Source organism: Macrobrachium rosenbergii, chromosome 12 (assembly GCF_040412425.1).
Source record: "Macrobrachium rosenbergii isolate ZJJX-2024 chromosome 12, ASM4041242v1, whole genome shotgun sequence".
NCBI classification, from domain to species: Eukaryota; Metazoa; Arthropoda; class Malacostraca; order Decapoda; family Palaemonidae; genus Macrobrachium; species Macrobrachium rosenbergii.
In genome coordinates, this window is record NC_089752.1 from 17,310,501 (window position 1) to 17,325,951 (window position 15,451).

Consider the following 15,451-nt stretch of genomic DNA (forward strand, 5'->3'; position numbering starts at 1 on the left):
GTGGACCCTTCCCATTTTCAGCTCCATCAGCTAGCCAAGATACATGAAATCCTCAGTCTTATGACCCTACATCTCGTAACGCCTCCAGATCATTCTGCTCGCTGTTGGGAACGTCTGATTCCTTGATGAAATCCGCAATCCAATCATTCCTTCGCTATGGACAGGAAGCTTTCAATCTCCAAATTGCACGACTTCTAAGTACAGCGACTCCTGACGATGCCCTTCGACTAAGATCTTAGTGCCCTAAGGCCACACTGGGATCAAACGCTTTGCATATATAAATGGCATTAAACTTACGGGTTTTACGCGCGCCAGAGGTTGCCACTGCAGTATATGCAAGAATTTGATCCGGTATGCATTGCATAAAACCCATATTTTGCATATATAAAAGGCATGAAACTTACGGGTTTTTACGCCGCGCCAGAGGTTGCCTCTGCAGCATATGCAAGAATGGGATCCAATATGCAATGCATAACCCAGTTCACATATGAAGTAGGAAGGAAACTTACGGGTTCTTACGCCGCGCCAGTGGTTGCCTTCCACTCATATGTGATTGGGCATTGATACCCCATTCCCGAGGGTATCGCGTGGCGGGGGAGGGGGTGCACAACAATCCAGTCTCCGGGCACTTGCCGCCAGTCCCAGCAGCCGCTGTAGTGTCTCCATCGCGCAGAGGTGCTTCCACAACCATATCCAGGATTGATTTCCGTCACAAAACTCAGCTCATTCCTGTTCCCAACATCGTAGATATCGTGGCTTCTTTCTTCTGCAAGTAAACCACCAGTTTTCATCTAAAAGCAGAATCATCTTTACGCGCCATTCACGTGACGGCGTTTATCTTGTAGAGCCTCCGAACCATTCCAGATTCTCGCTCCAGTGTTCGTAGTTTGGCTGCAGATTCCAGCCTCATTTTCTGATGCGTTTCCTTTCTATTTAGGGGCTTCTTATTTGATGGAGTTTTAGTCGGGTCTTTTGGGTGCCTTTGGTGCCAGTTGAAGGTCGTTGCAATGCCATTATTTGGCGAAGTTCTTCCTCGATGCTGTCCATTTGTCGGTAGAGGGCTTTGCAATTAATGTTGGGCTTCCTCAAACATCGAGTTTTATCCAAAGCCTTTTTCTCCTCAGCTTTCCTCTCTGATGTAGGTTGCTCTTGAGGCACCATTTTAATCTTATTCTTCTCTCTTCTGCACGCTTCGTTTTCCTTGCATCAGATTGTGACCCTTCATTTCTTCACTTGTTTTTTCTCCTTTAAGAATTTTGACTTTCGTTTCCAAGGATCTGATCTTCGTATCCTTGGCCAAAGTCTCTTCTTGGAGTCGTTCGAGTTCGAAGGTCGTCTCCATCTTTTCGAACTCCGTTGTCTCTAGTTCCTCCTTCGCCTCAGCCAGTTCGAATTCAAGCTGAACTCTCCTCCTCCTCGTCATTTCGTTCAGCTTTCCATTGGCCTTCGGTTTTTCTGCTACAACACTTTTAGATTCTTTTAACAAACATATGACTTCCTTTTGTGTTTGGGTGCACTCATTTTGCAGTCGGAGGACCTCTTTGTTCCTCTGCAAATTCTGTTCTTTAAGCTTTTCCAGTTCTTCCTCTTTCTCAACAATTTCTGTTTTGCACAGTAAGATTGATATAAAAAATATTCTCGCCGTGGAATTTAGCCCCGAGCCAAAGCACTGCTCAAGCACAAATAAAAGCAAACTCAGAAACATCTTGCTCATCCCCGGACACAATAATTGATGTGTCTGGATTCTGGAGCCGTTTGGGCTCCACGGGAGCTGCTTCAGTCTTCGAGAATTCTTGCTGATTCCCTGGAAAGTTGGTCATGTCCAGTGTGTGGTAATAATTGCAATAATTCTTCACCCTCTTTAATCATAATATATATATGTATATATATATGTATATATATATATATATATATATATATATATATATATATATATATATATATATATATATATATATATATATAAATATAAAATCTCAGAAGAGGGGAATTCTTATGGAGTCCCCAGGGAATATCTGAAGACCCTGAAGCCAATCTCCACACACACACACACATACACACACACACATATGTATACACTAGCGGATCGGGGGCGGGGCACTTGGGCACGTGGCCCCCCCATGAAAAATAATGATAAAATAATAATATTGAAGATTTAGATAATAGTAACATAAATAAATATAAAAATGGGGAAAAAATAAACAAAAAATCGACTAAAGTTTGTTTAAACTTGATGCCTTCATAATTCAAAAAGTTGTTGATAAATATAAGCAAAATTAGTATTCAGTTTTAAACATGTTTCTGCAATTCGAATGGGCAAGATTCCGTATCTCTTATGGTTAAGTATTTTGTTCTAGTTTGTGACCGCGTTATCCCGGATTTTCCTGGATTACCCTTTTGTTTATTACCACTTGGCAATTAACCATCTGGATTTCGTAAGGGTAAACTTTCTTATCTCTTGTAGTTAGGTCTGTGGTTTTAGTTTGTGACTGCTTGATCCCGGATTATCCAGGATCATCTTTCTGTTTATTACCCTTTGACAATTGACCATCTGGTATTCTTGTTCTTTTTGTTTACTTTGTAACCTTCTTTTTATCTGTTTCTCATTTGTGCTCAGACGATGCGTGCATAAACGTGAAAGCACTTGGTACTGAACTTCTGCCTGACATTTTACTCTGGGATTCGCTTATACACTGAAGTCATGTGCATCTACTATGATTTTTTAAGCACACACACATACATACATATATATATATATATATATATATATATATATATATATATATATATATATATATATATATATATATATATATATTCACATACAAACATTAAGCTACAAACGTCCTTTAATATTCAATTGTTTATCTCGGAAAATAATATATTATCATATATAGCAAAGAGCGAAGGGGAATTTTTTGTTGATGATATGCCTAGGTCTCGTGGGAATTGACATGGAAGACAAGAACTCAGGACTACAGTGACGCCTTAAACCACGAAGCTATGTGGTTGAAGCGTTGCTGTAGTCCTGAGTTCTTGTCTTCCGTGGTTTGATCCCATGAGACGACGAACTTATTATCAACTAAAAATTTCTCAAACAATATACGAGTATATGAAAATATATTATTTCCGAGGTAGAGCGAATTGGATGTTAAAGGACATTTGTAGCTTAATGCTTGTATATGAATCACTGTGATGTGATAAAATTCTTTCATATACATGTATATATTTATACAGACATACATATATATATATATATATATATATATATATATATATATATATATATATATATGTGTGTGTGTGTGTGTGTGTGTGTGTGTGTGTGTGTGTGTGTAGAATCGACTGGTCACTTTTCACTAAATACATATGTAATTCTAATAGCCACAATGCCGTCTTAACTTCTTGAATTATTTGCACTTTTTTGGATATGCTTGTCACTACAAAGCCTTAGATCCAAGTGCAAGATATTTGAAGCAATTATGTTGTCCGGTAGCGAGAAAGAAACCTGCTTCCCATAATCACAACAAGGTCACTTGACCTATTTTGTGACTATGGGACGCAGGTTCGTTTCCCACTACTGGGCATCGTAATTGCTTAAAATATTTTGCACTTAGATCTAAGTCTTTGTAGTGATAAGCGTATCCAAAAAAGAGCGAAGGTTCGAGAAATTAAGGTGACATTGTGGCTTATTACTATATATATATATATATATATATATATATATATATATATATATATATATATATATATATATATATATGTATATATATATATATATATATATATATATATATATATATCAATTCTCTTTTGTTAAAAACGGTTTCCTGGAGATTTTTACAGTTTTTTACACTAAGATTCAAGACTGTCAATTCATTCGTGTGTTCCACTTTATTTTCACTTTCTTTGATGGTGTTTTCTTTGTTCTGAATTTTTGGCCCTCCTGATATTTTTCTGATGCAGTACCGGATGTGGTTTTGCCTGTTCTCCACGTATTAAACTATATCAAGTTCTATTAATTTGATTTATTTCATGACGATCGGACAAAATCGACTACAGTAATTTTAGCTAAAAATGTCAAAATGAAATTTCTTATCAAATTCTGGTTTACAATGTGCGATATTCCTTTGGTGCCAGTGCTACTCTTTTATATGACACTTACATAATACCTCAACAAACTAGTTCTATTCTATTGTAAATTAAATCGCATCTATAATTAGGCCGTTACTTCGTGACGCTTATTTTCAACTTCCGAATAAGCAGGCAGCAAATGTCTAACGAAGATATGTCTGTATTTTTACCTCTAAATATCATGAAAAGGCCACGCACTGTAGATGTGATAAAATGATAAAAGGGGCATTAAAACTAACAAATACGTTAAAAGACAGCTTTTCCTTGAATCTGTTGTTTGTAATGCTTGTTGGCAGTGTTCGTTTACGTGAGTGTTCAAGTGTAAATCTTTTATATAGAAGAAATTTTTTTTTCAAGATCCATATTCAGTATTGGACAAAAAATATTTATCTGTAAAGGAGAAGAAGCGCTTATATTCTAAAGCTGGCAATCCTTCTACGAAATTTAAGCACAACACTTACGGAAAAACCTGGATTTATTACGAACGAACATTCGTGACGTATCTTACTAGCCACGTTATACATGCAAATAATGGAAGATCTCTTAGAGTGTCGCATTTCTTCTCTAAGACAAATCTTTGCTTCTTTTAGTATAAAGTAATCTGTGAATACTACTTACAAAAATAGCTTCCGCATTAAAAAGTATTTACACATGAGGTTTTATTTTTACGGCAGATTTTTGATGATGGCGAAGGTGTCGTTCTAAAAATAATTCTTTGACAGCGTCAACAATATTGGGGTTGTACCAAAAGTGACAGTTGGTTGGAAGATAAAATCTGCCGATTAGAATAAAAACTATGATTTACGTGTTATAGCTGAGAATGATTGAAATTACAGTGTAGAGAATAATATTGAAATCGAACAGCCCCATGAACAAAAAAATCTTTCATCTGCAACCGCAGTATTCGTTTGCCAGTGTTTTGATGCCTATCGTAATGCATACCCAGTGATTATATAAGTATTTTAACGAGTGAAATATGGCCACATTTAATGAAGGTAGCCTCAAAAAGAAGTTAGATGATTTGAACGTCTCCACGCAGTCAATTCAGACGGTTTCGTTGTGGTTAATCCATCACAAGAAGCATGCTCACACGGTCGTTAATGTTTGGTACAAGGAGCTTGTGGCAGGTAGGCCTAAAGTTAGCTTATCCTTGGCACAGGCTAGTCTGCAGTCTTACTGGACTGAACACCCAGTTATTTAGGCTAGAAACGTCAGAATAGTTTTTTTTTTAACTAATCCGACATAAGAGATATAAGGCTTATTAGCCTATCAAGCCTAGGCTTAGTCAGCCAAGCCATTTAGGATAGGCTACCGTAGCCAAGTCTGACGCCTGTCAGTCATTTGAGGTAATTTTTTTGGTAAATTAGCCTAATATGAAAGGCAAGACTGCCGTGTGTTGTAGGTTTTAAGTAGACTAGGATAAGGTTTTCCTATTTTTTTTTTTTTTTGGTGTTAAGATCCTAACCAATTTTAGAACCTTGGCGATTAGGAAATCAATAGGCTTAGGTTAGAAGTTAGAACCCACCCCCCTTCTAACAGTCTTTGCCTACAAAGACAAACACTCACCTCAGTCAAGTGCCTAAAAAGACAAACACTCACCTCAAGCAAGTGTGACCGCCAAGGTAGGGTATTGTTTTATACGTTGCCAGTGCCTGATATGAAATTGTAACCTACATTTTTGAAAAGAGGTCTTCATCCTCGTTATTTTGAACCCTATAAAACACTGTACAAAATGATAAATAAAAGAATCATTTTTTGTCTTATAAGGTAAGAATATCGCCCACCCCTACATAGCTAATATGGCAAAATTGTAAACCAGTTTCACACCCTTTATGTTGTTGGTATTTTTGGTTCTTTTTAATGTCAGATCATTTCAGCCATTTTTACATGAAAAACCCAAAATGGTTTCTGATGCAAAAATGGCTGGCTGGGAGTCTTAGGTAAAATGATGGGGGATGAGACACATGATGGCAGACTTCACTTCACTGATATTTGATTGGAGAAATAACAAAAATTAAACCTTTAAGAAAACCTCTTAAAAGATTGAAGCTTCATTAACTGCCATACTAACTAAAATAAGCATGTAAGAGAAATGGCTTCAGTCTTATAAAATCTTAAATGGGCAGGGCGTAAGTTAAGAATCTCACGGCCCCACCTTTATTCATAGTTAAAAATAATATCAAAATTGGCAATTAGAATGTGAAAATGCTAAATCAGGATAGCAAAATTGAAGAGTTAGTGGCAGTTTTTCAAAGTTATGAATTAGACATTGGTGCTGTAACAGAGACAAGATTAACTGGGGGTCGCTAATTTGGATTTGGGGAATAGTTTATGTTTGTTGACGTCTGGTTGACGGGATGGAATGCATTATCAGGGAGTAGGATTGCTGCTGGGATGCAAGGCAAAGAAGGCTTTATGTGAATGGGATCCTATGGATGAGTGATTGTTGTATGCACGGTTCAAGTCAAATCATGATAACATCAGTATGTTTATGTGTTATGCACCCACTATGATTCACCTGATGAAAGGAAAGGTGCATTTTTCACTAAATTGGATTTGGGGAATAATTTGTTTGTTGACGTCTGGCTGACGGGATGGAATACATTATCAGGGAGTAGGATTGCTGCTGGGATGCAAGGCAAAGAAGGCTCTATGTGAATGGGATCCTATGGATGAGTGTTTGTTGTATGCATGGTTCAAGTCAAATCATGGTAACATCAGTATGTTTATGTGTTATGCACCCACTAATGATGCACCTGATGAAAGGAAAGGTGCATTTTATGGAAAGCTGCAGGAAGGAATAGGAAGAGTTGCTAGACATGATGTTTTGATTTGTATTGGAGGCTTCAAAGCAATAATGGCTTCACCAATGAGGGGTTTGAGGCTTGTATGGGTAAGATGGGTGTTGGTGGTAGGATGATTGAAAGTGGAGTAGGGTTTGGGAGTTTCTGTATAGCAAATGACTTAGTCATTGGGGACACTTTTTCAACACCACAATATAAACAAGATGACATGGGTGTCACCGTGTGGAATATATAAAATCAGATTGATCATATTTCTGTTAGGCTAGTAAAGGCATAGAAGCTCTGTTTGATGTTTAGTTAATCGCACAGATATTGTAGTGATCATCAGCTCAGTTGCAAACAAGACTTAAGCTAAAAGTTAGAAGGGAAAACTCATAGCTGATAGGTATGATATTTGATATGCTTGGAAGGAGGAGAGGAAAAGGAGGAATTTAGAATAGAATGCAGAAACGGTTTTTGGTGTTGGAACATTGAGGAAGGGGGAGAAGGTAGATGAGATGTCAGGGATGTGAATTAAGCTTGCATGAGGCTGCTGGTTGTACGATCAGAAGGAGACTCCAGGCGAGGAAAAGATGGATGGGTATGATCAAAAGAGAGGGCTAACAATTGAGGAGTGAGATGTGCTTATTAGCGATGAAGATTTTGACTTTTTGATTCAGAAGAAGACTACAAACAGGGGGTAAGAGAAATAAAAGAAGATCTGTTAATGAAAAGGTTGTGGAAACTGAAAATTTAATTAATGAAAATGTGGTCAGTCAGTTGAAGAGCTGATCGGCAGTGCTGGTAAGCATAAGGATATACCAGTGAGGGATATGGAAGGTAATTTATTGACCAAAAATGTTGAAATCATAAATAGATGGGAAGAGCACTTTGAGACAGTTCTTAATAGACCAGTCCCCCCAGCAGAGGATATATCGCCTGCTTAGGAAGATTTAAATATTGATGAAGGTGAGATCAGGCTAGAAGAAATAGTAAAGGCAATAAAACAGTTAAAGAATTATAGGACACCAGGAGAGGATGGTTTATTCCCGGAAATGTTTAAAGTGGAGGAGGATAGATTAGTATTTGTCTCGAAGATATTATTCAATGAGATATGGGTGATGGGAATAATACCATTAGGTTGGAAGAATGGTTTGATAATTAAAGTCCCAAAGAAAGGAGATCTGAGTAAGTGTGGTAATTGGAGGGGAATCACTTTGTCACCTGTAGCCTTGAAAATTTTCTGTAAATTGATGTTGAATAGGTTTTAGCCAATGGTTGATGGTATTTTGAGGGATGAACAGGCTGGTTTTAGAAAGGGATGGGGCTGCAGTGATCAGATCTTCATAGTTAGGCATTTAATGCAGCAAGCAGATGAAATGAAAACTCTGTTGAGTCTTTGTTTTGTTGATTTTGAAAAGGTCTTTGATAGTATTTCGAGAAGGACTTTGGGAAAAATCACGAGGCATTATGGAATACCGAAAAAGTTTGTGATGGTTATTATGAACACGCATGAGGGCACATCTTGCAAAGTAATTTTTGATGGGTGTTTGAGTGATGCATTTGAAGTCAAGTCTGGTGTGATTCAGGGTGGCGTTCTGTCTCGTCTGTTGTTTCTATTGGTCGTGGATTATGTTATGAGAAGGGTTAAAAGAGAAACCGATGCAGGTATACTCTGGGGAGAAAATGCTGATGATATGGTTTTGATCTGCGAGGGACCGGAAAAGATGCAGAGTATGTTGGATTGTCTAGTGAGTGAAGGTTGAAAGGTTGGTTTGGTTATTAATAGTGAAAAATTGAAATCATGAATATGAATATTGAAAATGCACAGGATTGTCTAATTGAAGGTTTGGTTGTAAAGCAAGTGGATAAGTTTAAATATTTAGGTACTTACTGTATTTAGATAAGGATGGTTCTCTGAGCACAGAATTTATGGAAAGATTAAAAAAGGCTGATCAGGCAATGGGAATGCTTGAAAATATTTGGAATAATAGCAATTTTTCTGTCCATACAAAAATCAAAATTTATAAGGTGGTGGTTAGGAGTATTGTGATTTATGGGCATGAGACATGGTGCAGTACAGTGACTTTGGATAATAAATTCTTAGCATTTGAAAATAGGGTGCTCAGAAGAATATTAGGAATTAATTGGAGGGATAGGATATCAAATAACAGAATTAGAGAAGCAACGGGGGTGCAGCCGGTCAATGAGTATATTATATGTTAGATTCTCACGCTGGAAGTGGCTAGGTCATGTGTATGGAAGACAGGGAATAGCATGGGATACACTGGGGTGGGTTGCTCTTGGTAGAAGAGGAAGAGGTAGGCCGAAGGAGACGTGGCTAAGGACAATGAGGCAAGAAGGAGAAGAGTGTTGGGGAGATCTTGAGGAGTTAGCCCAGGACAGAATGTGGTGGTGTGAGTTCATCGAGGCCCTGTGCATCCCCGTGGGTGCCATAGGAAAGGATTGATTGCATATAATGCAGTATAGTTGGGATAATTTGAGGATTGTACTGTCTTTTGTTTATGTATGTACATTCATCCCGAGGGGCTCGTACTAAAGACAGCTCCCCATGGAGCTTTTCTGTAGAATTACCTGAACTTGTATTAAAGTAAAATAATACTAAAAAAACATGTAAGATGCTTGAAGAGAAATGGTAAAAATGGCATCAACAAACAAGATAAACAATTTAAAAAGTGTGGTTCACATCTGCAACCTAGGCTAAATGGTAGCAGTGCCAAACCTATGATAAATGGTACAGATCCTTCGTGCACTGTTCCTGAGACTGGGAGTGGAGGAGCCAGTCGTCGTGGTATAGACTTAGCCTATGTTGATACCTGGGAGGTGAAGCCATCTCTCGAGGGGCAATGGGACTCAAGTGAATACCTGTGGGGCAGTGGAGAGACCGAAACAAAGGGTCCGAAACTGAAGACTGCCCCTGAAGACAAATCTCAGGCATTTCCTTGACTCTGGATTATTGGAATGTGGAAATACGTGTCTTGCATTTCGAGTGTTATCCTCCAGTCGCCCTGCTGGATGGAGGATAACGCTGACTGATTTGTCTCCATTTTGAACTTCGTCTTCTGTATGAAGAATTTCAAAGCACTTAAGTCGAGGGCAGGTCTCCATCCCCCCAATGACTTGGGGCCCACAAACAAGTGGTTGTAAAATCCTCTTGAAGTCTGATCCTCCACTATCTCTATAGTCGTCTTCCTTAGGAGGGAAGACGCTTCCTCTGCGAGAGCTACGAACTTTGATTGTCCAAGGTTCCATACCTCTTGCACTCCACGTCTGCCAGAAGTGGGAGAGTCTGGCTCCCACGGGTGCACAAAGGATAGGGGAATCACTTTTTGGAAGAGGTTTTGGCTGAAGTCCTCTTGACGGACTTAGCGGAGAAACACACCTTGGAGTGGGGTCTTGAGAAACCCTGTCTGCCTCCACGAAAAGGATGCTGTTGCAGAGGGGAGACAGACTTGGCAGAAAAGACAGAAAGGTCCTTGGGGTGCTTTAAAGATTGGGTTGATTTTTTCTGCAAATCGGTGGCAGTCTCCTTCACTGCTGATTGAGGGAACAAAAACTTTATCCAAGGGAGAATATAAAAGCGCAGACTTCTGAACAGACGTTACTCCTCTCGTGGTGAAGGAGCACCACACCTCCCTCTTCTTCAAAACTCTCTTGGCGAAAAGACCCACAACTTTGGAGGAGCCATCCCCCACTGCCTTATCTGCACAGGATAAAATGCCCAGCCAATCTGCAGCCAGGTTGGGTGCTAAAACATCGTGATCTTCTATTTTCCTGGTGAGAGCTCCTATTGACCAGTCCAGAAAGCTGAAGACTTCCAGTACTTTGAACAAGTGCTTCACAGGGTGATCACACTCTGATAAAGCGAAGAGAACTTTAGCAGAAGAAAAAGCTGAGCGACGAGCCAAGTCTATCAAACCTGAGAGTCTGGCTCCCACAGGTGCACAAAGGATAGGGGAATCACTTTTTGGAAGAGGTTTTGGCTGAAGTCCTCTTGACGGACTTAGCGGAGAAACACACCTTGGAGTGGGGTCTTGAGAAACCCTGTCTGCCTCCACGAAAAGGATGCTGTTGCAGAGGGGAGACAGACTTGGCAGAAAAGACAGAAAGGTCCTTGGGGTGCTTTAATTAGGTGGGTTGATTTTTTCTGCAAATCGGTGGCAGTCTCCTTCACCGCTGATTGAGGGAACAAAAACTTTATCCAAGGGAGAATATAAAAGCGCAGACTTCTGAACAGACGTTACTCTCCGTGGTGAAGGAGCACCACACCTCCCTCTTCTTCAAAACTCTCTTGGCGAAAAGACCCACAACTTTGGAGGAGCCATCCCCCACTGCCTTATCTGCACAGGATAAAATGCCCAGCCAATCTGCAGCCAGGTTGGGTGCTAAAACATCGTGATCTTCTATTTTCCTGGTGAGAGCTCCTATTGACCAGTCCAGAAAGCTGAAGACTTCCAGTACTTTGAACAAGTGTTTACAGGGTGATCACACTCTGATAAAGCGAAGAGAACTTTTAGCAGAAGAAAAAGCTGACAACAGCCAAGTCTATCAAACCTGAGAGTCTGGCTCCCACAGGTTTGCACCCTGAGATAGGGAATCACTTTTTGGAAGAGGTTTTGGCTGAAGTCCTCTTGACAGACTTAGCGGAGAAACACACCTTGGAGTGGGGTCTTGAGAAACCCTGTCTGCCTCCACGAAAGGGATGCTGTTGCAGAGGGGAGACAGACTTGGCAGAAAAGACAGAAAGGTCCTTGGGGTGCTTTAAAGATTGTGCAAGAAGGTCTTGGGTTGATTTTTTCTGCAAATCGGTGGCAGTCTCCTTCACCGCTGATTGAGGGAACAAATACTTTATCCAAGGGAGAATATAAAAGCGCAGACTTCTGAACAGACGCACTTCCTCTGTGGTGAAGGAGCACCACACCTCCCTCTTCTTCAAAACTCTCTTGACGAAAAGACCCACAACTTTGGAGGAGCCATCCCCCACTGCCTTATCTGCACAGGATAAAATGCCCAGCCAATCTGCAGCCAGGTTGGGTGCTAAAACATCGTTATCTTCTATTTTCCTGGTGAGAGCTCCTATTGACCAGTCCAGAAAGCTGAAGACTTCCAGTACTTTGAACAAGTGCTTCACAGGGTGATCACACTGATAAAGCGAAGAGAACTTTAGCAGAAGAAAAAGCTGAGCGACGAGCCAAGTCTATCAAACCTGAGAAGTCACCTTGGGTAGAGGCAGCACCCCCCAAGGATGGAGCTTCTCCGCTCGAATAACAGAGATATCTCCTGGCCGTCATTCTAGCTGGAGGAAAGGCAAAAGAGGTTTTCCCTTGTTCCCTCTTAATGGACAACCAATCCTCTATCTCTCTTAAGCACCTTTCTTGCAGATGAAGAGAGAACCATCTGAGGTCGACTAGAACTAGAATCTGCTTGGTTTCTCATAAGAAACGTGGAAGCAGGTGACACTGGATATTTTCACATTCCCATGAAGATGGAGTGCAGGAAGTACCTGAGATTTGTTTTTGGGAACAAAGTTTTTCAATTTAGGGCGATGTGTTTTGGCCTAAGCCTGGCTCCGCTAGTTTGCTGAAGGGTTTTGGCTCATTTAGGAAGGTGGGCCCATTTGTTGGGCATAAAGATGATCCTGTACCTGGGCAGTTGGCTGATTCTGGCTCCCACATTCGAGGGCATTCTGTGGGCAAGAGAAATGATTTTGAGTCTAATTCAGTTGTTGAGGAAAGTCATAAATTTCTCAAAGCCACCTCTGTCTCCTTCATGGGAGATTATTTACCTTGGGATGGAGATCAACAATGTTAATTTCAAGGTTTTATCTATGATGAAACATATAGATTCTTTGCTGTCAACTCTTGAAGAATTGTGAAGCTTCCTCCTGTTCCTGCTAAGAAGTGGTTGTCCCTGTTAGGGCATATGTCTTCATTGGAGAAACTTGTACCAGGGGCATGGTTAAGAATGAGGCCTCTCCAGTCTTTTCTGAAGCAACACTGAGGTTGGAGGGTGCTCTCCGATTCTCATATGGTGGTAGTTTCCAGGGATCTGGAGGAAACTTTCCAGTGGTGGAGAGACAAACCTCGTTTTTGGCAAGGAGTATCACTGGATTTCAAGAACCCAGACCTGTCGTCGTATACAGACACATCAGACAAAGGCTGGGGAGTGATTACAAGTGGAAAGCAGCTGTCGGGTCTGTGGACTCAAGAGGAACAGCAGCTGCATATCAGTCCTTTGGAACTATTATTGGCAATATGGAAAGGACTGTGGGAGCTAGAGGACTTGGTATGCAATCAAACGGTGACGGTCTTTTTGGACAACGCCACATTGCTGGCATACCTGAAGCACCAAAGGGGGACAAAGTCTGAGTTGCTTTTTCAGTTGACAAGGCAGATTCTCTTATGGTCAGAGAGCTAGAACATCACCTTACTGCCACAGTTTGTTCCTGGGAGAATGAACGTTCCAGCAGATGTTCACAGTCGCAGGGATCAAGTACAGTACAGTAAACTCCCCGTATTCGCGTTCTCACGTTTCGCGGATTTCTCTATGGAGCATACATTGTACACATTATTCGCGGAAAATTCGACTATTCGCGATATTTTTCACTGAGAAATCTTCGCTAATTACTGTATTTTCATATTTTCACAACTAAGTGCAATTTTTGTGATAAAATTATTAAAAAATGGTATAAGCATTTTCAGGAGGATTTTTGTGTTTGAAACTACCAAATTGTAAGTGTTCATGTTTTTAGAGGGGCTTTGGTATTTATGGATTTTAGCTATTCGCAGGAGAGGGGGTGTGGTATGCATCCCCCGCAGATACGGGGGTTTACTGTAATAGTAACGGAGTGGGCCTTACATCCTGGTGTGTGCAACAAGTTGTGGAAGCTGTGGGGGTCTCCCTTCATAGACCTGTTTTCAACCAGGTGGAATCATCATCTGCCAGTGTTTTGTTCACCCGTTCAAGATCCTCTGGCTTGGGCAGTAGATGCAGTGTTATTAGACTGGTCAGTGCTAGACTGTTATGCTTTTGCCCCCTTTTTATGATCCAGAGTCATCAGCAAACTAGGCAGTTCTGTCAGTTGACCTAGATTACCCCTTGGTGGCCAAGGAAGGTCTGGTTTCCAGATTTGCCTCAGTGGTTAGTAGATCTGCCCAGACTTCTCCCCGTCAGGAAGAATCTCCTGAAGCAACCAAGGGAGGAAAGGTATCATTGCAACCCCCACATGCTGCAGCTGGCCACATGGAGAGTGTCCATTGTCTCCTGTGAGCTCAAGGCTTCTTCAAAGCTTGTAGGAAGGCCATTATAAGTGCCAGGAGGGATTCCACAAATTGGATCTACCAACACCAGTGGTCTGTGGTTAGGTCCTGGTGTCAAGGTACAGTAAAGGGTTTTCCAGCACCCGTACCTCTATGAACATCATTGATTTTTTGTTATTTCTCAGGTATGAGAAAAAGTTCTCAGTAGCAGCCATTCAAGGCTATAGGGCCATGTTGGCCTCTGTTCTTAGACATGTAGACCTACATCTGTCTGAGGACAATGATATCAAAGATGTCATTAGAGGTTTTCAGCAGGAGGTGTCTGGTGCCCTCTTTATCATTAGAGGTTTTCAGCAGGTGTCTGGTGCCCTGTTTATCTTGGAACCCAGATGTCATTGTAAGGTTTCTTGTTACCACCTTTTGAAACTTCAGAACAGGCCTCATTGAGAGAACTTTCAATAAAATCACTGTAGAACAGGCCTCATTGAGAGAACTTTCAATAAAATCTCTTCTGGGTGGCCTTGGCTACAGCTAAGAGGGTGAGTGAAATACAGACTTTTTCTCTTAGGGTAGAGTTTGCTAAGGATGAGTCAATTCTTTCCTTTCTGCTTTTGTTTCGGGCAAAAAATGATTTTTGGGCTAAACCCTTGCTTAGAACAGTGTCCCCACCTAGTTTGGAATCTTTAGTACCCAATGAGATAGATTCCTTTTTGTGTCCTGTGAGGGCTTTAGGGATTCATCTGAATTGCACTAAAGACATCAGGGCTAATGTAAAGAATCTCTTTTGTAGTGTCCAGAAGCCAGACCTTCCAATGAGTAAAAATGCTATGTCCTTTTTCATCAGGTCCCTCATGAAGGACTCTCATGCAAAATTGGTTCCTGATGTATAATCTACCTGGAAGGTAAAGCCACATGACATTCGAGCGGTGGCTACGTCTTTGAATTTTTAGAAAAACTTTTCCATGGAGAAAATTATTAAGGCTGCCCAATGGTGTTGTAATTCTGTTTTTGCAATGAATTATCTTTGCGATGTAGAAATTCAATATGAATTTTGCAGAGCATTAGCTCCACTCATTTGTGCAGGAGATATTTTGTCCTGAATTGATCGGTAGCTTTTCTGTCTGCAGTTTTTAGCTCCATTTGTGTTTTGTTGGGAAGCTTGGAGGTACTCATGGATGCATATGAAAAGTGTACCTCCATGTCTGTCGGTACTGCTGTAGTTGCATATCCATCGTTGGCTGTTGCTCTCCACCT

At 40.6% G+C, this 15,451-nt stretch overlaps 2 protein-coding genes across 2 annotated transcripts in view; one reads left to right on the plus strand and one right to left on the minus strand.

The window, feature by feature from the left end:
• Positions 1-1,168: 1,168 nt before the first annotated feature.
• Positions 1,169-1,714, minus strand: LOC136843963 (coiled-coil domain-containing protein 110-like). Its single transcript, XM_067112980.1, has one exon. The coding sequence runs from the start codon at positions 1,712-1,714 to the stop codon at positions 1,169-1,171; it is 546 nt and encodes a 181-aa protein (XP_066969081.1).
• Positions 1,715-4,823: 3,109 nt separating this feature from the next.
• Positions 4,824-15,451, plus strand: part of LOC136844418 (regulation of nuclear pre-mRNA domain-containing protein 1A) — an 88,444-nt gene continuing 77,816 nt past the window's right edge. Inside the window, exon 1 of the mRNA XM_067113591.1 lies at positions 4,824-5,261. Coding sequence (XP_066969692.1) covers positions 5,111-5,261 — 151 coding nt within the window. The 5' untranslated portion in view covers positions 4,824-5,110. The remainder of the gene's footprint in view (positions 5,262-15,451) is intronic.